Consider the following 17,686-nt stretch of genomic DNA (forward strand, 5'->3'; position numbering starts at 1 on the left):
TTCCATGTGAAACCTGTAAAACTTGACCATAAAAATTTGTATACGTTGGAAGCATGATCAAGTTGAAGAACAAATTTAACACAGAACACAATTTACAGCTTCTTACGGCAAACTGAGAAACAAATATTTGAATTTTCTCTGTGTTCTTCTATGGCAGAGTGAAGGTTCTCTCCATTTATATTCGATTCATTCAAATTTCAAAACAGATGGGATTCGCGTTGGTACTGAAAATGATACATAAAAACAGGCAGTTACCTAGTAAAATACCATTTTTTGCTTACTTTTTTAAATCAGAGTAATATGCAACCAATAAGCGGGGGTACAAACGGAACAAATAAAAAACCTGATAAAAGTGATGAGGGAAACAGATCCAATTTTTAGTGTCAATGTTACCAAAATTGTGGGAAAGGGAAGGTTGAGCTTGAATTAAATCGTGAAAACTTGTTCAAAAACTCGTTTGAACTCGTGATGCGAAAAGAAGCGGGTGAATTACGAAAAGGGTTGCACGTTCAGTTCAGAAGCGAGGAAGCGCGTGATTATGGCGGTGTTTCCCGAGAATGGTTTTTCCTAATTTCGCAAGAGTTATTGAATCCGAATTTTAGTTTATTCGAGTATGCAAACACTCAGTCGTATTTGCTGAAGATAAACCCGTCATCGCACGTGAACAGGGAACATCTGAAATATTTTCAATTCGTGGGAAGGGTTTTGGCTATGGCGTTGTTTCACAGCAGGTTTCTGGATTGTAGCTTCACAGTTCCCTTTTACAAAAGGTAAGTACTTTCAAAAGATTGTTTAGCAGTTAAGCAGTTACAAAATTATTGCTTCAGTTACATAAAAATAAACCCGTGTTTGATTACACCAATTACAATGGCGTCTTTTGTCGCAGTCTTTTGCTTTTTCCGATTGTGAGGATATTTGCATTTTTTTTTCAATTGTTTCAGGGTTTTCAAATATTCTCGAACTAATTTCTAATTTTCATTAGGAGCCCAGCGCCTCTGCCGAATAAAGTGGACCATTTGGTTCATTTTGCCTTTTAATTCCACAATACGTATCTTAATACACATAAAAAGGGCATTAGAGTGTGAGATATGGCCAAAAGTGAACCATCATACTATTTGGTTGATTAATTAGCTAGATGTTAGTGTTCGTGCCCACAGTTATAAAGTTCGAGCTATAAACGAAAAGTCGTAATACTTTTCCCCTGAAAAATTTTCCCTGTGATCACTTCAACAGGTGACAAAAATGAAAGGAAACAGATAAAAAGCGTTATAAAGCATTGATAGAATTGTTTGTATGATAGAATTGTTTTCAAGATTAAAAACTTTCTGTCTAGTCTCTTAGTCTATAACACTGCTGTTTGGACAGTTGTCATATGGCTGCCTGCGACTGATCATTTGAGTTGAAATACAAAACCTCACATCGAACCAACCTTTTGAATCAATTATTAATTTGTTGACTGTTGACCTTGTTTTGATAATCTACCTTCTTTTGGGTCGACCAAAATTTTTGCATTGTAAAAAAGTTATCAATTAAACAATTTTCTTTTCTAGCTGAAAAAAAGTAATCTCAAAAATTTTTCAGCTTAGTGTTTTCCACAAACTAGTTGTGTTCAAATGGATTTGTTATCTATAACTGTAAATTTAAGTTTTTTCAATAAAACAAAGATTTCTGAAAATACAATGAAACGTTGAATATTGAACGTGATTTAAGGAATTTTAAGGGGAAAGTGTGTAATTTAGCCCTAATAACAGTGATTTTGATTTGTGATTGTGAGGACCAATTAATGAAAAAATAATCAACAAAATTTTGTAAGTATTTTGTTTTCGGAGCAAGCTTGAAACATCAACTACCCGGCTCAAAACCGATTAATAATTTACGAACGACAAACAACAGACAATAATTTGCTCGACGTTTACTTTCAGCCACCTCGTGTGCGCCACGGTACAGAAGGCCCCTTCTTTTGCTCTTATGCTTTTGAGAGCTGCTACGGGCGACCTGATTGACCATAACAGTACTAATAGTGCCAAAGTATTGTTTAAGTAATTAATTGTTCTCAAACGAAGTTAGTAGCAATTATTTTAGTCCCGTGGTATATTTTTAATGCGATGATTCGCTCTACCCATTTTCGCCTGACTGTTCCGATTTTTAGTCTTCAAAAACGGGTAAATCCCGTAGGATCTTAATTGGCTGAGTAGCTCTCTTAGAGCCTTACACTTACTAGTCTCTAAGTATGCGATTCACCAAAACTGTTGTGAAGAGACAAATTCATGATGTGAAGGGTATTCCTTGATCTTAAAATGTTGACCGCTTCAGTCACCCACCCATTCACCAACCCCGCCCCTTCCACTTCACCTCAACCCTCAACATTCCCCTGTTTTGAAGGAAAAATAACTTAAATAATCTGATATCAGTATTATTTTTGTGTCAGTTAAGCAGGTAGCTACTAGCAGCGCTAAGGTGCTCAGCGAGCTATGTAAAAAGACTTATCGTTCCATGGCGTACACAATGTGGTCTTTGCGAAAGGAATCATTAACTATTATCGAATCTGGTATTCACATTTGTCCTCTCTGGCTTTATTGCTCAACGTTAAAGGATATATGCGGGACAAAAAATTGCTTAAAAAATTACATAACAATTTGTTTCAAAATTGCATTTTTGTACCCAACATTTGGCCTTCGACCCATAACTGGTATGAGACCGACGGATTTCGGTTGAAGAGAGGTCAGTCCAGGCTAAACAAACCAAAAGTGAAGTGTTGGAACAGGCCAAAAGTCAAGTCCAGACCGAATAGATCTTGACCCAAGGCCAAACTTTGGGCCAAACTGCACATAACTTGACACTGTATTATAAGGAACATAAGTTGATTACCTTAAGCTATACTAGACTTGGTTACGCGGGGTTAGACCAAACTGACTCAAGCCAGGCCACGAGTCATGCCAAAATGATGCCATAAAACCTAAACCCAGACAAGAAATTATGCATGGAAGGGACTAAAAAGACCATATTTGGGGTACGGGCAATGCAAAGCAGATCGTAAGAACAATTTGGGCCGAACAGAACAGACCAAAAGTCAGAAACATGTACGGGTTAGAGTGAAGAGGCCAAATGAAAGGCTGGGGCCAAACCAAACAGTCTTAGAAAAACCGAACAGATCGAAACGAGGGATAGTCCAGAATAAATTACTGAGAGAGTGAACTTTGGGGGGTATGAGCCAGATGGAAAAGACATAAAATAGGGTAGGAAAAAGAACGATCAGATCAGAACTTGCGTCAGTGTAAATATTCAGCATACGAAGAAAAATTTTATTGGAAATTACACAAGAGTTTTTCCACACAAAAAATTTTGTGATTTTTCTTCACATGAAAAAAATTGTGTAATTTAGCACGAGAGAAACTTAGAGTATGGCTGGGTTGAACAGATTATTAACGAGAACTCAAAATAATGATTCATAAGTTAATTAACTAACTAGAAGAGAGAATCAGAAACTATTGGAAAGGGTTTTTTGATACTCAAAATTCATCCGTCCTTAGAGGATCCTGAGACGACCTTTGACCTTGCATGACCTTGAGTCAGTTGACCCCGAATTCTACAACTCAGTCCTCTTCATTGATGAGATGGACTTGCGCGACCTTGATGACATGTATTTGACCTTCGTTCACACTTTCGAGGTAAGACTAGAGACGCACATCAGTTATAGAAATTTAAGATACGAAAAAGTTAACTTCGTTTTTGTTTTGTTATATTTATAATTTCTGGAATTTTTTCAAGCTTTCACAGCTTCGGAAAACTAGGTAATGAAATTTTTATAATTGCTCAGATTTATATTGCGGAAAACTCCCTTTGCAAAGATCCTTTAGCCGTTTTGGACTGGGGTTATTTGGAGTTTTGTTTGATTTTTCGATGTTTATAATTATTCTGTTTTCTACCGAGCTTCCTATGACAAATATTCTAAAGTAATAAGATTATTACAACCCGGATCTGAGTGTCAGAGTATATCAGCAAAGACTCATCAGTTATCAATTTAAAACAGTACTGAACCATTCAAACATAAGAATAAAGTTGTTTTCTAAGACTAGTCATAGAACTAACAGTGAGAGAAACTGCTCAACTTCTGGCCTCCAACTGAACATGGCTAATTGACAGACTTCGCTAGACCTGAGCATGGACGATTGACAGACTTCACTCAGCATGAACAGACTGAAAAATAATCAGCATGCAGGAGGCTCATAAATAGTCTGAAAGGAGGAAATCGACAGCTGAAAATTTCGAATTTGAGAATGACGATAAACGGTTAAATGGCCGCTAACTGTTATTGTTATCTGTTACAAGGACAACAGTGAGATTGCGGTTTGGGAGTGGAGTTTAGAAACAATTCAGTTCAGAATGGAGTTTAGAACAATGCTGGTTGGGCGGAGGGGGGATTGGGCTGGTGTAGAGCTTAGATGGCAGGAAGGAGGTGCGGTGGGGTTGGTTGTGGAAACGGAGGTCGGGTAGGGGAAGATCGTCGTGGATTGATACATTGATCGAAATTCTTCGTGCAATTTTTTTATTTAAAAGATACAAGGATTTAAAGATTTCATTGATTTAGTTTTGTTTTGTGATAATTTTTTCTGCATTTTTTTAATTAATTTCTTTTACACTTGATACATTTTAACTTATGCTCAGTAGAACATTCACTCATAAAAGTAATAATATCAGGGGGCTAAAGTTGCGGATTTGAAGTGCTTTACATGTGATTTAAGTAGTATTTAATTGCATCGTAGAGTAAGCGCTTAAGTTAATTTGTCTTTTCGTTCAGAGTGAAGAATAACAATCAGCATGACTCAGGTGGAGGTCATTAAATTATTACAGAATCTCAGAAAGAGAGCAAACTTTTCAAAATTGTGCGTATATGTATGACTCATAAAGTTCGTCTACAAGCCTACAGTAAATTGAATACTTTTCATATTCAGAAAAATGGGCATGCATAAAAACAGACTGGAAGGTTTATGATTGAGAGCTGAATTTATCTGAGCCACTGCTCCGGGAAACTATTGCTCTTGTGACCACAGACAACCGTTCAACCAATATTAAGAGCTTTGTGAACTTTTGACGAAGGCTAGGGTCTCGTAACAGTGAGCAAAGTTTTCCTCCTTTGCGAACAAAACTGCTCTGATGAGAAATCACCATGGTTTGCAATCTCGAGCTAAGACGATTGATTCCTCTCGAACAATACATTCTCTATTCTAGACCTCGAATTTATGAAAAGACCTATTAATTCCAGGTGGGGTTAATTATTGAATTCACCAACCCATTCACCAACCCCGCCCCTTCCACTTCACCTCAACCCTCAACATTCCCCTGTTTTGAAGGAAAAATAACTTAAATAATCTGATATCAGTATTATTTTTGTGTCAGTTAAGCAGGTAGCTACTAGCAGCGCTAAGGTGCTCAGCGAGCTATGTAAAAAGACTTATCGTTCCATGGCGTACAGAATGTGGTCTTTGCGAAAGGAATCATTAACTATTATCGAATCTGGTATTCACATTTGTCCTCTCTGGCTTTATTGCTCAACGTTAAAGGATATATGCGGGACAAAAAATTGCTTAAAAAATTACATAACAATTTGTTTCAAAATTGCATTTTTGTACCCAACATTTGGCCTTCGACCCATAACTGGTATGAGACCGACGGATTTCGGTTGCAGAGAGGTCAGTCCAGGCTAAACAAACCAAAAGTGAAGTGTTGGAACAGGCCAAAAGTCAAGTCCAGACCGAATAGATCTTGACCCAAGGCCAAACTTTGGGCCAAACTGCACATAACTTGACACTGTATTATAAGGAACATAAGTTGATTACCTTAAGCTATACTAGACTTGGTTACGCGGGGTTAGACCAAACTGACTCAAGCCAGGCCACGAGTCATGCCAAAATGATGCTATAAAACCTAAACCCAGACAAGAAATTATGCATGGAAGGGACTAAAAAGACCATATTTGGGGTACGGGCAATGCAAAGCAGATCGTAAGAACAATTTGGGCCGAACAGAACAGACCAAAAGTCAGAAACATGTACGGGTTAGAGTGAAGAGGCCAAATGAAAGGCTGGGGCCAAACCAAACAGTCTTAGAAAAACCGAACAGACCGAAACGAGGGATAGTCCAGAATAAATTACTGAGAGAGTGAACTTTGGGGGGTATGAGCCAGATGGAAAAGACATAAAATAGGGTAGGAAAAAGAACGATCAGATCAGAACTTGCGTCAGTGTAAATATTCAGCATACGAAGAAAAATTTTTTTGGAAATTACACAAGAGTTTTTCCACACAAAAAATTTTGTGATTTTTCTTCACATGAAAAAAATTGTGTAATTTTGCACGAGAGAAACTTAGAGTATGGCTGGGTTGAACAGATTATTAACGAGAACTCAAAATAATGATTCATAAGTTAATTAACTAACTAGAAGAGAGAATCAGAAACTATTGGAAAGGGTTTTTTGATACTCAAAATTCATCCGTCCTTAGAGGATCCTGAGACGACCTTTGACCTTGCATGACCTTGAGTCAGTTGACCCCGAATTCTACAACTCAGTCCTCTTCATTGATGAGATGGACTTGCGCGACCTTGATGACATGTATTTGACCTTCGTTCACACTTTCGAGGTAAGACTAGAGACGCACATCAGTTATAGAAATTTAAGATACGAAAAAGTTAACTTCGTTTTTGTTTTGTTATATTTATAATTTCTGGAATTTTTTCAAGCTTTCACAGCTTCGGAAAACTAGGTAATGAAATTTTTATAATTGCTCAGATTTATATTGCGGAAAACTCCCTTTGCAAAGATCCTTTAGCCGTTTTGGACTGTGGTTATTTGGAGTTTTGTTTGATTTTTCGATGTTTATAATTATTCTGTTTTCTACCGAGCTTCCTATGACAAATATTCTAAAGTAATAAGATTATTACAACCCGGATCTGAGTGTCAGAGTATATCAGCAAAGACTCATCAGTTATCAATTTAAAACAGTACTGAACCATTCAAACATAAGAATAAAGTTGTTTTCTAAGACTAGTCATAGAACTAACAGTGAGAGAAACTGCTCAACTTCTGGCCTCCAACTGAACATGGCTAATTGACAGACTTCGCTAGACCTGAGCATGGACGATTGACAGACTTCACTCAGCATGAACAGACTGAAAAATAATCAGCATGCAGGAGGCTCATAAATAGTCTGAAAGGAGGAAATCGACAGCTGAAAATTTCGAATTTGAGAATGACGATAAACGGTTAAATGGCCGCTAACTGTTATTGTTATCTGTTACAAGGACAACAGTGAGATTGCGGTTTGGGAGTGGAGTTTAGAAACAATTCAGTTCAGAATGGAGTTTAGAACAATGCAGGTTGGGCGGAGGGGGGATTGGGGTGGTGTAGAGCTTAGATGGCAGGAAGGAGGTGCGGTGGGGTTGGTTGTGGAAACGGAGGTCGGGTAGGGGAAGATCGTCGTGGATTGATACATTGATCGAAATTCTTCGTGAAATTTTTTTATTTAAAAGATACAAGGATTTAAAGATTTCATTGATTTAGTTTTGTTTTGTGATAATTTTTTCTGCATTTTTTTAATTAATTTCTTTTACACTTGATACATTTTAACTTATGCTCAGTAGAACATTCACTCATAAAAGTAATAATATCAGGGGGCTAAAGTTGCGGATTTGAAGTGCTTTACATGTGATTTAAGTAGTATTTAATTGCATCGTAGAGTAAGCGCTTAAGTTAATTTGTCTTTTCGTTCAGAGTGAAGAATAACAATCAGCATGACTCAGGTGGAGGTCATTAAATTATTACAGAATCTCAGAAAGAGAGCAAACTTTTCAAAATTGTGCGTATATGTATGACTCATAAAGTTCGTCTACAAGCCTACAGTAAATTGAATACTTTTCATATTCAGAAAAATGGGCATGCATAAAAACAGACTGGAAGGTTTATGATTGAGAGCTGAATTTATCTGAGCCACTGCTCCGGGAAACTATTGCTCTTGTGACCACAGACAACCGTTCAACCAATATTAAGAGCTTTGTGAACTTTTGACGAAGGCTAGGGTCTCGTAACAGTGAGCAAAGTTTTCCTCCTTTGCGAACAAAACTGCTCTGATGAGAAATCACCATGGTTTGCAATCTCGAGCTAAGACGATTGATTCCTCTCGAACAATACATTCTCTATTCTAGACCTCGAATTTATGAAAAGACCTATTAATTCCAGGTGGGGTTAATTATTGAATTAAATTAACCCATTAATTTAAGAGACCTGTTAATTCCAGATGGGGGTTAAATATTGAGCTAAATTACGCGGTTGAGGACCCTTATTAACGTCGACGCTAATTTCTTTTATAAATCCGGCCAAATTCTTTTCGACCTAAAGTCCTTTGGGTCGAGCAAAATTGTTTTCGTAAGTCTGCGTTTTCTTTAGCAATCTCGGTTTTTTTTTAAATTTTTTTCTGCTTCTGTACATACAAAACTGACTCACCAGCATTTCACCTAAACAGCATTGCACTTAATTATATTCGAGGCAACGGCTGAAGTCCCACACCAAATTTGGTATGTCCAAACCAAAATGAACGCAAAAGGAGGCGTCATGCGTTCAAAATTACACGGTCTAGAGACATAGATGAACGCGCAAAAGTCAGTGCATAGGTTGATAGTCCGAAATCAGATTTTTGCTAACTGGCACTGTGCCCTTTTTTGGAGGACTTGGGCCAGGTGAAAGAGGAGGAGTTGAAGCCGGGAGGGCAAGATATAGATGTAAATGAGGGAAACAAACGGGAGTATATCAGTCTGCTGATCGATGCAAGGGTCAACAAAGGCGTCAAAGATCAAGCAAAGGCATTTCTGAAAGGTTAGAGTCAATTCACTCACAAGCATATATAATCCGTCATCAAAAATATTAATTGCTCTCGAATGAAGATTGTAGCAATTATATTAGTGCTGCTGTCTTTTTTTATATAGTATATTAGTTATGCAATTTTTTTCTCTTGACCGTTTATTCATCTGACCCTTTCGACTTTTTGTCCTCAAAACGGGACAGACAGGTAACATCCGGATAATATTGGGTTCTCTTAGAACCTTTCGGCTTTTTAGACTCTATGTGCCATGAAATTGTTGGAGACATAAATTAATGGCGTGTCCACATCCCCCCTCCCTTCACCACCCCCCTTCAATTCCACATTAGTTCACTCCGATCCCCACCTCCTGCACATCGTTCCACCCGTAACCCAGCAAGCTACGGTCACATTAGGTGGCGTGACAAAATTGAATCGTCAGATATACTATGGTACCAAACAGCTACGCGCAGCATGATTTGCGCTCTTTTGAGAGCTCAAAATCTACCACGGTTGACCATAAATCGCCTGCCATAAATACATCTCCAAGACCCATGAGAGTTGAAATGAAAATATTTTTTAATCTGTGATTAATGCAGTTTCTGAACATTCATATTTTAAATTTTGCATCTTAAGACGTACTAGGATCTTTGTCAAGCGCATAATCTGGATCTGAACTTGAGCGTCTTCTCCATCAATTAATAGTTTCGCAGGAACACGCTAATCCAGTCAAAAGAGCGGAAAAAATAAAACTACTGCCTATTAATTCACTCCCTCTCTCTTTGGTCAATTTTTAAATTTGTTGCTTAAAACGCAATTTCTTACCACCTTTTCAGCAACTCGACTCGACACCACAGATAATCAAGGGACAAAGATTGATTTAAATAACCATTTCTGACATTTATTTTGCTTTTCGGGAACGAATTTAAAGTCTTGATCAGTTTTTATCCAGTGGAGTACACGTTTTGTTCACGTTTTTGTGTACAAATCAGTGCTCATCAGGTTTGTTTTTAAATCATATAACTTGACAAAACTTGTAAAGATTTGTCCGAGACATAACAAGCTTTGAGTCAAGTAATGGTCAGGACTTGGTAAGTCTTGAATAATATGCAGTTATAAACAAATGTCAACAAGGAGGCTCGTTAATGTGCGTTCGTACATGATGTTCCGACCCGAGCTCATCTACATTTTTGAGTTAATTGTCAACCAAATGAAGAGATAACAAAAATAGATGTTTGAGTTTAGAAAAATTGTTACAAAATATAACTACTAATTGAATTACATAATGCCTCATTACAGCGCTCACGAGATATGCCATTAAAAAGACTACGAGAAAAAACAACAACAAAATAAGGAAAAACAAAAATTTCACGGCAGAAAACCAATATCTAAATTTAAAAGCACCTAGTAACAACGTCAAAATGCAATCAGATGAAACCTTAAATACACAAATGTTTCCTAACTATACAGTAGATGGATGTTTTCCCTAATGAGACTGGCTAACAAGGGGACAAAGAGAAGAAAAAATGAGGTTAAAATCAAAAATCAATCAACATTTTTTAAACCAAATAGTTTCAAAAGTCTAAAAAATCATTAGCTTATAACGAAATAATTCTTCATAAATTTACTAAAAAGTCATTATGAAACGAATATGACCTGTCCTTGGTTAGACTAAGCCATAGGAACGGACTGAAGACGCAGAAATTCTCAAAAAATTACGATCAATTTGCAAAAACACAAATTATTGAAGCCATTGAAATCATTAGCTATTATATGAATATTTTGTTTTTTTATTTCAGTTTTTATTTATACCAATTCAGCTAAAATTTTACTGAAAGCATAAATAAGTTTATTTGAGTCACATGAGAAAAGCACTGGGATCTGTTATTACCTGAATGTGCTAAAAGAAGAGAAAAAGAAAAGCAAATACACCACTCATAAAAATTTTTTGAAAACGCATATTGTCCACAAATCAAAACATCAGTTACAACATAATATCAGTATATATGTTATTATTTGAAATTCGAAAAATTGAATGGGACCTCTCAATGACGAGAATAATGTTACAGGTTGACGAAAGGACAACAAAAATTGAAAAGTTTGAAATTTCTTTAAAAATGTATGATATCATAAGCTTTTAGAATATTTGCTGTAAATTGACTGCTTCGGGTAAAACCATTCATTTAATTGTCAATTGCAATTTTTTGAGACCGGTCAGCATTCTACGGCTACCTAAAGAGAATAAAAAAGTCAGAAACAGCAATTTCAAAAGAATTAAGCGAGAAAAAGTGTCGAAGCCATTAGAGAATGAACTTTTCAGTGAAAACTTTTAATTTTTTAACAACAATGGGGTTGTTTGTATTGTTACAAAATGACTTGAAAAACAACAAATGTAAACAAATATATTAAAACCACGAACTTTTTGAGAAAACCCCTAGTATCAAAACCATTATAATCAATAGCTTTTTCGAAGGAAACAAATAAACACGCCAAGTTCTGCCTCTATGGGAAATAATGAAATATTTATTCTTAGGTCATCGATAACTCATCACAATGAGTCGTATGGCAATGAAAAATACATTAATACCACGAAATGTTTTTTTAGAAAACCCGTATTATCAACGTCAAAAAATTCATTAGCTTTCAACGCACGACAACGCATTAGACACGCTAAATTATGCCTCAAGGTGACGACAATGGATGTTTATGTTTCAAAAGCCATCAATAACACATTACAACTTGTCACTGACTATGGAAACAACAACAAGTACCGCCAAAATCCAAAAATTCATCAGAAAAGTGCGAGAAGAAAGTGTCGAAGTCATTTAAACCATAAGTTTTTCTCTGAAAACTTTTTCTACGGTCCATTGAATGTCTTCGCTAAAACAATGGGAGCCATCAATGTTAGAATAACGTGATACGATTTCAAAAGGAACCAATAATACGAAATGTCCAAATATTATAAAAAAAATGTTTTTGAAATCTTGTGGCATTGAAGTCCTATAACCAATAGTTGAAGATAAAACCGCTAACGAGATTAATTTTGGTTGCAGGAGGAAGGAGGGGGCACTGTCATTGCGGAGACTGACTTACAGTTTACAAAATTTTGTAATGATTGTTTAATATTAAAAAAAAGATTGAAACTTTTTTTCACAGCCATTAGCTGTCCACTCAAATCAATAAATAGGTTCAATTAATGCTCATTACGAAACCTATTGCACCTTTAGTTAACGAGTTTGTGCCCTAGGATTCCAAAAAATTAGTAGAACCTCAAAAAGAAAATCAAAAGTAAACTGAGAAACGAATCCAAAAAAAATATGATTGATTCCTTGGAAATAAAATTTTTGTTCCTCGGGCTTCATATGATTGTAAACGAGGTTTGCCATTAACGGAACTTCAATATCTAAGTGAAAAGAAAAAAAAACATAAAAAATATGCAAAAGTTTCTATAAAGGCTCTCAAATAGAATTCGATTTTTTTATAGTAAACTTCCCTCTGAGACCAGAACTAGTCTTTTTATCGCCTTTCGTCTATTAGGAACACAAAACTAATTTATTTTGTGGCGCGAAATGTAATTTTGAATTAAAGTTTTCATAGAAATGATAATTCGAACAAAAATTACGGTAAAGGTGAACAAAAGTGAACCAAATATCCCGTGATGACATGAAATTTAAACCTCGATAACTCCTCAAAAAAAAACGAAATCTTTTTAATTTCGAATTCTACGCTGAATGAGCTTTCTAATGATGCCACTCACATTTCTCTACGATGAATATATCGATCGGCCAAAATTGTCTGAACAAAAAAACCAATTTGAGTTTATAGTTCCTCCCCCAACAAGTGGGGTCCGAACAATTATGGTGAAGATTTTAAGAATAATTTTTGCTTGAAAAATTAGCATAAAATTAGGGCAAGATGTGTACAAACTATCATACATATTCAACCAAAATGAATTATTTATTAAACCAAAATGGGGGTGGATGATGATCAGGAGTTGGTTGTATATTCTGACAATTTTCGAAGGCAAGTCATTTCAAATTTTGGTCTTTCTTTTTTGTTAACAAAACCTGGCGCAAGACCTGTCAAGTCTTACCTAGGACTGATTCAAGAATTGACAAGTCTTTGCTATGATTGATTTAAGGCTTGTAAAATTGCCAAAATTTATTTAAAAGTCAACTTTTGGCCGGACTGATATAAGGCGTGTCAAGACATGAAGACTTAATTCAATACTTTCAAATTCTCAGAAGTGACATAATAAGTGCTCTAATACGATACTGGTCCAAGACTGGCAATTTCACTGATTCAGCGCTGATCATGACTTGGCTTTCAGTCCCAGTTTATATAACTAATCAGATTGTTTAGCCAATGGAAGTCAATCATTCTGCAATTTTAAGTTTTTCTCATTCTGTCAAACGCCTATTCTGCTCGAATTGGTAGCTATAGAGGTTTATCATCTTGACAGGCGACATTGATTAATTTTGAGGTTTTGAGGAGATAGTGTCACCCTCGTGGCTGAAACCTTTCGATGAGAGGGAATTGGAGGTGATGTTATGTGGAGTGAAGTTGATTGATATCGAGGACTGGCAACACAACACTGTGTACAGGACATACAGTCGCACTGACCCACAAATTGTGTGGTTCTGGGACTTCATCCGGGAGGTATACATCAGATCAAGGTTGAAATGGGTTCTTCCAGATTACACGCCAGTGGAGTAGTACCCGGCCTCCCGTTACTCCACTTTTTTTCAGGAAACAACAGAAAAAGCTGATTTGAATTCACAGCTGAAGATTATTTCCCTCGCCAACTTCAGACCGTTCAGCTCCTTTTCCCTGGAATCAGCTAAATTTGGCATTTATTTGAGCTAAAAATGTGTTGAATTCTCGACTAGACTGATGCTTTTCAAATAAAAGGAATTAGATTGTCACTCAACGTCGCAACCTCGATAGTTATCGTACCTTGTCAATTACTTTTTTGGGAATATTTGGTTAAGGGGAAGACAAAAAGTCAAAATGTAACGCTAATTACACTACCCCTTATAAGATTAGTTTCTATATAACCCCGTCAGTTAATAGTCGGGAACCAAAATGAGCATTAATTTTGATATTTGAGCAGATTAACAACGACGAGCGAGTGCGACTGTTGCAATTTGTGACGGGGACATGTCGTCTGCCAATCGGGGGCTTCAAAGACCTCATGGGTACCTCTGGACCCAAAAGATTCTGCATTGAAAAAATGGGCGATGACCAGAATCGATTGCCCAAGTCTCACACATGCTTCAACCGATTAGACTTGCCAGCTTACGAGAGTTATGACCTTTTGAAAGAGAAGCTCTTATTTGCAGTTGAGGAGACGGAGGGATTTGCAATCGAGTAAAATTTATCTTAATTTACGTTTTACACGCGTACATGACTTTTATATGAGTTAATATTGCAATTCGTCAAAATATATAATGTTATTGAACAGTTGAATCATCGGATTGTTGGGTTATTGGAGATTTTTCTTATCTACTCTGTAAATTAAGTTTATCAGACTAATGCTTTTTGGTACCTGTTGATAATGGTTTCCCAGGATGAAGTTCGCGACCCAAGACAGGCTTTGGCCGGACCGACCATACCCAAAGATAGGTATTGGCCAGACTGGTCCAGCCATTGGCCAGACCGAACAGACCCTTAGCCAGACCGTTGTCCAAACCGTGGGCCAGACCGTACAGACCCTAGGCTAGACCTTTGTTCAGAGATCGGCTAGACCGTTGTCCAGACCATTGGCCAGACCGAACAGACCTTAGGCCAGACCGTTGTCCAGATTGACTATGAGTAATTTGTAGTTATAGCTGGCCAATACCTGTCTTGGGTCGCGGAATTCATCCTGGATTCTCTTCTTTTGGTTTCGTTTCAAAACAATGGCCCCTCAATACTCCAAAAAGCAGCAACTGATTTGAACTCACTTGACAGAATTATGATCAAAATTGTCAACATTATATCACTCATACCATACCATAGTAACAATTTTTGCAAATGAAATACTTCCTTTCAACTAAAATTTTTAATCAAAGATTATAATCAATAACACTTGAGGAAACACGCGGGAAAGTTCGAGGAAGTTCGAGAAAGGTTGCCGGTGTTTGGCGCCAGAATAAACCATTGCTCAACCATGGGAAATAAATGATGTTTTTTTTTCGAACGGCCATCTACCTGCTCATGGCAATTTGGAGGATCGCCAGTCTTCAATTTTGTTGAGAATTCGGCCAGTGAAAGCAAAAATGCACAGCGAACTTCCAGTTTATAGTTGAGAGTTTAGGTCTGATTCGAACTGTCGCTTACAGAAGATTGCGGGGTTTAATTTTTATAGTTTTGTTGTAGCAATGGAACTAAATAAAAGTTTGTGGACACTTAACTCCAACCTAGCCTCAGAACAGTCAGAACTCAAAATTTTACAAGACCTCAGGGTCATTAATTGCTCTCAAACGCAGTTTCTAGCAATTATATTAGTCCTGTCGTTCTTTTCTTTTTATGTGATTTTTCGCTTGACCGAAATTTCGTCTGACGCATTTGACTTTTTGTCCTCAAAAACAGGATCAACAGGTAACGCCCAGCGGGCATTAAATGCTCTTAGAGCCTTTCAGCTCTGTTTCGGCTCAAACTGTTTTGGAGACTTATGCTTATGGTGTTAAGGGCGGTTCTTAGAGGTTGAAGACACCCCCACTGTTGACCCCCCCCCCACTATTGCCCACATCAACCACCACGCTGTTGCCTCCCCCACCCCACTGTTTCCCAACATCCCTCCCTTCCCATCAGACCCCCGGTGCACCCCCCCCCCCCGGCTGGCTACTGACGAACAACCGATCGCTAAAAACGCGCAATTTCACAATTTTTTTCAAGCTTTTAGATTTTTTCCCATTTTTTGAGTTTTTCAGCCCTAGGTGTCCAGGAACCTCTTATAGGGTCTTCTAATAAGTTACTGCGTAGTTTTAAGTGGTAGTTGTAAGGTTAACATTTTAACATCACGAATTTTAGCATTTTTTTTTGACAAAACGGGCAATTTTTTTCAATTTTTTTGACAGTTCTTTCCAAACGCACGGTCCAGAAAAACTGTTACTGAAAAAATTTTTTCTTACCATGAAATAGATTTCAATTTTTTAATATGACAAATTTTTGCAATTTTTTTGTTGATAAAACTCACATTTTTCAAGTTCTTTGAAAATTTTTGTCAGGTTTTAGTGTTGTGATACCCATGGATATCATATTTCATTTATTTATTTGATGCAGTAAAATTTCAAACAATCCAAATAATTTAGTTCAATTTCATTTGCCCTAGATTATAATTTTATGTTCGTTCATTCCTTGACTTAAGTTGTTCATCTTCATCCTTTCTTGGTTTCCCGGCTCGTGACAAGACATGTCTGATCACACCTTCTTCAGTTGCTTACAAGCTCTTGAGTTTCATAAGTTCACAATCTTAATTCAAATTCAGTTGTCAATCTCTCTTTGTATCTTGCACCACAAGTAAGCGAAAGTAGACTAACTTTGGATTTTGCTCAACGAATTGTACTTTTGAAAGGTATAATTTAACGCGCTCTGCAAGTAACGGCCGAATCTAAATAGTGTATGACAGGTGTCTCCAGCCTCTAGAGCCATGGAACCTCCTCCTTGGGTTCAATAATATCCTATGGTTCGATAATAGGTTCCTGTAAAGTTTCTAAATGTAAAGAAAAGTTTTCCAAAAATTTAACACCATGAATTTCAGAAAATGCTTTTTGGCCATGGATTAGTTTTCAACTTTTATCACAAAATTTTGCAGTGTTTTTATGTACCTTGCAAATTTTCAAGTTTTTTGAAATTTTTTGTCATTTTTTAGTTTTTTCTAGCCTAAAGAGCCACATGACCTCCTCTGGGGTTTGAATATAGGTTACTGCATAGCTTCTAGATGTAACGGAATATTTATCATGATATTAATATAAGCAGTTTTTTAAAATATTGGCAATTTTTTCAAGTTTTTTGAATCTTTTTATGTTTTTATCAGTTTTTCCTACAGGGACCTCCTCCGAGGTTTGATGATAAGCTTTCGCAAAGTTTCTCATAACGCGAATGTAGTGGAAAGGTTATCAGTGTTTTATTGACCTAGATTTAGCATCATTTTTCTCAGATTTTCGGAGAGGTATTATCATGTTCCAAGTTTATGGGTCTTTGTGAGCCAGTTGAACTATTTAAAGCTAGAATTAGGGATACTGGAAGTTTTCTGGAGACAGAGAAATGGTTTTAATGACTTAAATATCTTGAATTTTAGCAGGATTTTGAGAAAATTCGCTTTAGTTTTCAAAATAATTGAATATATTTCTCCTTTTTTGAGTTTAACAATCAATACCGGCCAACGAAGCTTTTCAAGTCTTGCATATGGGTTACTTTTCAAGCTTCAGAGCCAAAAAATAGGTTTGAAAATCTTCACTGCGTAATCGTGCAGCTTTTCCTTAAAATTTTGCAGTATTTTGAAAATTATTTTTATATCAATTTTTTCTTCGATTTATTTACTAACAGGGCTAGAAAACTAAAAATTGCAAAGTGGAATCAAACTAAAGCTAGTTTCACTATGCCGTGGCTAGCTGCTAGCGAAGTCAACTGATCGCCTGTCGTTTGAGAGCAATTCGCCGACGTTAGTCCTTTACGTTCATTTAGCTAAATAAGCTATTCTTACAAAACATTATACAGGTTCACAGTGCCCCTTAAATCTCCCACGTGACTTTACCTCTGAAAAATTAAGCGAAGTGACAACACAGTATTGAATTATCACAAAGATGAAGAACATTAGATTTTTTATTAGTGGAAATTATAAAAATCGTCCAC

General features: G+C 36.6%; 1 protein-coding gene across 1 annotated transcript; it reads left to right on the forward strand.

Moving 5' to 3' along the window:
• The first annotated feature begins 374 nt into the window (after positions 1–374).
• Positions 375–14,336, forward strand: LOC142341350 (E3 ubiquitin-protein ligase Itchy homolog). Its single transcript, XM_075392277.1, has 6 exons — positions 375–770; positions 3,533–3,668; positions 6,500–6,637; positions 8,718–8,865; positions 13,332–13,507; positions 13,962–14,336. The coding sequence occupies exons 1-6, from the start codon at positions 469–471 to the stop codon at positions 14,220–14,222; spliced, it is 1,161 nt and encodes a 386-aa protein (XP_075248392.1). The 5' UTR covers positions 375–468; the 3' UTR covers positions 14,223–14,336.
• Positions 14,337–17,686: the final 3,350 nt, after the last annotated feature.

Source organism: Convolutriloba macropyga, chromosome 6 (assembly GCF_964194025.1).
Source record: "Convolutriloba macropyga chromosome 6, txConMacr16.3, whole genome shotgun sequence".
Lineage (NCBI taxonomy): Eukaryota > Metazoa > Xenacoelomorpha > Acoela > Convolutidae > Convolutriloba > Convolutriloba macropyga.

Bases quoted from the DNA above. Each gene is read 5' to 3' on its own strand.
- LOC142341350 (XM_075392277.1), top strand. From the start codon at position 469: ATGCGAAAAGAAGCGGGTGAATTACGAAAAGGGTTGCACGTTCAGTTC. The intron at 3,669-6,499 runs GTAAGACTAGAG...ATCCGTCCTTAG, and splicing joins CCTTCGTTCACACTTTCGAG to AGGATCCTGAGACGACCTTT. The intron at 8,866-13,331 runs GTTAGAGTCAAT...ATTAATTTTGAG, and splicing joins AGCAAAGGCATTTCTGAAAG to GTTTTGAGGAGATAGTGTCA.